Below are 4,991 nucleotides of genomic sequence, written 5' to 3' on the forward strand. Positions count from 1 at the left end.
AGCACTTTCATAGTCATTCAAATATCTACAACTTATTTTAGATCATAAATTTTATATCATGTCCAGTAATAAAAACGGCACATAAATTGACACCGAGAAATAACAAAGGTAGTAATTATTGACTAAAAGATGGGTGATTTGGACATTCCCCAATAGGGCAACTTTTCAAGCTGTTGTTGAATTCATAAGCAGGCAAGAGACAACGAAGACATTTATCGAAGAAGCAGAGGCGGAGGCAACATATAGGCACCACGTTCATCTGAACTCAATACTTTTGAAAGAAACCATTGAAGAACAAATGGATGAATTATGAACAAAAATCAAGAAGAGAGGAGGGGATCATCAGCAATGGGGTCCTCATCACTAACACAATCATCAGCAAGAATTTGATCAAGCACAAGGACCAATCCCATAGCAAAGGCACCGTCAAAACCAGGCTTGACACTTAAAGAGAAAACATCTTTGTCAAGCATCACATTATCACAATCAGCATCTACTTTACGTCGAATTTCAGCAACAGATTCTTTCTCTGCGTTTAAGAATGTGCAACTCCTCTCTGCAAATGACCCGTCTATCTCATACTCTTCTTCAGCATTATTGTTGTAACCCTCAACTGTAACAGTTGAACTTCCCATCATTGAGGATCTTCGAACACTGAATATTGGCTTTTGTCCTTCTACTATTTCTCCTAAGTAGCCTTCCCATCTTTGATGTAGACTTGGTCTCTGTTCCAATTTTTAAAGACAATCAAAAGCTTGGATTTAAGTCATACTCCCTGTATCCCAATTTTTGTGGCGCGGTTGAAATTTGGAGAATCAAACTTTGAAAATTTTACCGTGAATCCGGACATAGAAGCTTTCAATTATATATTCGAAAACTATGTAAAAAAAATACTATAAATCCAAATAATTAATAATTTAAAGTATTTAAAAGGCATAAAAAAATCTCAAACAAATTAATGTCGCTAATTAAGGGTAGAGAATTTATTTTTTAAAATTCAATAGGTATACTGGACCAAATAATTATCACAAACATTAATAAGTACAATATTCCCAGTTTATTTGCTTAAAAGTTTAGATCAGTTTGTGGCAACAAATACTAATATCTGATTATATAGTTCTAGCAGTATTGTCTTTGACCCCATATATATAGTAAAAAAGTTTATTAAAGAAAATCTATATTTGGATGTAATTTCCCAAATTGGCACCTATCAGTTGTACGGTCTTTTCACTATATGTAAGTAAAATAAAAAAAGATTAAAATGTATGTTAAACTAATCAATCTTGCATACATTACTCATCTAAGTGGCTAGTGGCCGTTTGGCCATGAGTAATTTTTATTTTTTCTAGAGTTGAACTCTGGAAATTATGTTTGACAATAAAATTTCGGCATTCAACTTCTTTCGAAATTTGAAAAACACTAAAAAACTTTTTTCACTTTTTTAAATTCAAATCACTCATAAAAAATCAAAAATAACTCTAAATTGTATTCGTGACCAAATACAATTCCAATTTTCAATACCATTTTACACAATGAAAACAGATACTTTTTTCAAATTTCATAATTCTGAATTCATATTTACTAGTTCTACTGTTTAGGAGAAAGTGTAAACAGGGAACATGTAAAGAATGGAAAGTTTACGATCTGACCGAATATAATTAAGTGAATAAGAATGTGTTTTGTTTAACAAATTAAGCTTTTAGACGAGATCGATTTCAACAGTACCTTTCTTCGAATAGTGAGAAGGGATTTACCAGAAGCATCCATGAGAACAAGTTCAACCTGGTCGCGTGAGTCCGGATTATATGTGTCAACTCTGAACACCATTTCTCCTTTACAGTCATATGCAGCAAATCCATCTCCCGTAAAGAAAAGAGAGGTTTTGAGAACTGTGAGATTAGTCTCTTCTTCTTTGTACACTATTAATGCATCTTCTATTACTTCAGCAGCTTTACCCTCCTCCATATCTCTTTCCTACTGTAGCAATCAAAGCTTTTGTGTTAAGCTAAGAAAAGTAGTCAATGATAGAGAGAGAGAGAGAGAGAGAGAGAGGAGATGAATGAATGGGAAAACTGGAAGATTGATTACATCTGATTCGATTAGAAGATGTTTAACTTACACTTCTTCTGTCCCAATGATATTTTCTTATTAAAGTATCACCAACATTTTAAGATGTACTAGTTCCATCTCAAAATATTTATCGCGTTTTTTATTTACGCGCCTATTAAAAATGCATTTATAAGGATATTGTTTTGGCCAATTATTTTACCTCTTAACATATTCATTAAATGCTCACTTTTCAATAAATATTTACTCCATTAATGATTTAAACCTCTTAAATATGTTTGTATGCGAACAAAATCAGCCCATTGATGTAATTAATACAAGTGTAAAATGGGAAAAAGCTACTTAATTTGATTTTGGGTAAACAAAAGAACAAGTATTTGAGTAAGGACGACAAATATTTTGAGTAAACGGGAGTTTTTTTACCAAATTGATATGAGAAAAGTTGCAATTTATACTCCCTCTATCCCATTTTATATGAAGGTTTTTAACTTGGTACAAAATTTAAGAAGTAAAGGAAGACTTTTGAAACTCGTGATCCAAAATGAGTCATATATATTTGTGACTCATTTGTGATCCAAAATCGATGCTTGGTTATCAATTTACAATCCCGTATAACTAAAACATGTAATATAAGTTTGAATCAATTTATGTACTGTATTATTTTATACCGGATTGAAGATCAAATAACTACTACATAAATTAGTAATACATAAATAATACATAAATTAGTAATACATAAATAATATTTGCATAACTAATACTGCAAGAATTTCAATCGGTTAAAAACAACCCATAGTGGTACCGCTCAACTTAAATATCTTAAGGGCTTAATATCTGCCATCAGATTCTGTAGTAATTGAGGTTCATCCAATTATCATAGACCTAAATATGGGTTAGCAGCGAATGTTCATCTTCTGTTACTTTTATTTGGCTTTTCATTCATTTTGGGGCTAGTGAATTGTGTGGAAAAAGAAAGTAATAGACGTGTGAGGACTTTGGATGATGCTGAGCATGCACTAATGTATAGGTGAACATTTCTTTGTTTAATCTCCGTCAATATTTAGTGAATTATGTTTATATTATGGAATAAAAAGGAATTAGCACGAACACATATTTGTAAATGCAATTTTTGCACTTTTAAAAAAAATCTATTTTCTAGAGTTTGATACAGTTTTTAAGGTGTATTTTTTGCTAAATTAAAGTTCAATAAAGTTTTTTATGTTGCGATTTCAAGGTTTTGAACTTTACTGATCTTTCTTTAAAAAATTAAAACTGCTCGCACCCCCCCCCCAACACATACATAATTTTCTCTCTCAAATCTAACAAACATAATTGGTTAAAATATTTGATAGAAATTACAAGGGATCACTTTTGACAAATTTAAAAAATTAAAACTGCTCATAATTATAGTTAAGAGGATTGATTTTTCATGAACCTACCTCAAACATATAGGACCATTATCGTTATTTTCTCGATTCATATCTGTCAAGACAATATGTCAGTAATAACTGTTCGTTAGTTTTGTGAGGACGGAATCCCAAAAGGGACACACATAATTGTCATTTTTTCCAATGAAAATGACCATTGATTGTTTGTGTCGACGAAAGCTCAAAAGTGGGCAAAAATAATTGACATTTCCTACTTTTTCTCCTAGTAGTACCTTTCAAGCCCAGTAGGTCAATTAAGCTTTTTCTCAAAAGATTTTGTTCGGTTCATACATGGAGTTAGATATTTAAAATTGGTTTCTCATAAGCAGCACCAATTATTAAAAGAAATTTCTTAATGAAAAATGGCATATCTCTGTTTTATAATTAAAAAGTCACTCAATTATTAACATTTAACTGGAAAGTTATCCAACCAATTTAAGTTATTTTTTATTGGGAAAAAGGTCTAAAAATATCCCTGAACTATTCGAAATGAGTCGATTTTACCATCCGTTATGTTTTTGGCTAAAAAATGTCTTCCAACTGGTCAAAAAGCTCAAAAAATTTCTTCACACTAATCGTTAGTGCGGAAGAAGGAAAAATGGGTGTCCTTAAACTATGCAAAATGAGGCTGTCTTGCCTTCCATTTAAAGTTCGGGACAAGTGCTTTTAATTTTTGAAGACTTGAGCAAAAACTTTTATTGGATATTATGAGATTACTTTGACTATTTAAACTATAATTTTTATACAATGCCAATTTTATGTTTTATATAAAGTTTAATTACCAGCTTTGTATACGAAAGAGTAGTCTGGCTTCATAAAATTTGTGTTTTAGTCCATCAAATATAAATGAATTTTAATTTTGGTCTTTGTGATTTTTAGCAAGCATAGTTAACCTTCATTAATTGATATGCACACTTCTAATCCTTCTAACTGTGAATGATCTTTACAAACTTAACGTACTACTAAATGCTAATACATTTAATTATTAATATTCTGTGCTAAATTTCATACTGTTACCACATACTTGAAGGTAATACTGTTCTAGAAATAGTTCAAATATAGTACATTTCCTATAACAAAGAGCAAAATATAAATTTTAGTTGATTAAAAGTTAATACGCTTAATCAAAATTAATAATCGAATGACCAAAAGTGCAATTACCCCAACTGCTTTGAATCTAAGATTTTATAAATTCCATGCTGCACTTCTCCTTTAATTTGTTGGTATATCAAGTTGGGACTTTTGTTTAGTCATAATTGTCTGTATATTGAAGTTCTAATCCTTCACAGAGGCTAAATAAGTGTGCGTGTTAAGTTACCTCATTGACTCGTATCATTATTTTATATTTTTATGTTACGTTTGCTTGCAGGTACATTTGTTGGTCTTATATATGATGTAAGGTTGAAAGTAAGTATGAAAGGAAAAATATCAAATAAATGGAAGGAAAACTTATTCAATTTACCCTTAAAAAGGAACAAATTAATTTAAAGTTTTTAA

The 4,991-nt window shown here is 30.7% G+C and overlaps 1 protein-coding gene across 1 annotated transcript; it reads right to left on the reverse strand.

Moving 5' to 3' along the window:
- Window positions 1–260: 260 nt before the first annotated feature.
- On the reverse strand, window positions 261–2,144 carry LOC132040427 (protein LURP-one-related 12-like). The gene is made up of 2 exons (XM_059431067.1): window positions 1,726–2,144; window positions 261–725 (listed from the first exon to the last, which is right to left on the reverse strand). Exons 1-2 carry the CDS (start codon window positions 1,963–1,965, stop codon window positions 321–323), a joined length of 645 nt encoding a protein of 214 aa, XP_059287050.1. The 5' UTR covers window positions 1,966–2,144; the 3' UTR covers window positions 261–320.
- Between the last annotated feature and the right edge of the window lie 2,847 nt (window positions 2,145–4,991).

The sequence above is a fragment of the Lycium ferocissimum genome, chromosome 12 (assembly GCF_029784015.1).
Source record: "Lycium ferocissimum isolate CSIRO_LF1 chromosome 12, AGI_CSIRO_Lferr_CH_V1, whole genome shotgun sequence".
NCBI lineage: Eukaryota > Viridiplantae > Streptophyta > Magnoliopsida > Solanales > Solanaceae > Lycium > Lycium ferocissimum.

What these genes read in the sequence shown, in the direction of transcription:
- LOC132040427 (XM_059431067.1), bottom strand. Translation starts at nt 1,965, where the DNA reads ATGGAGGAGGGTAAAGCTGCTGAAGTAATAGAAGATGCATTAATAGTG. An exon ending in TTCTCACTATTCGAAGAAAG is followed by an intron (nt 726 to 1,725) that starts GTACTGTTGAAA and finishes AAATTGGAACAG; the next exon opens with AGACCAAGTCTACATCAAAG.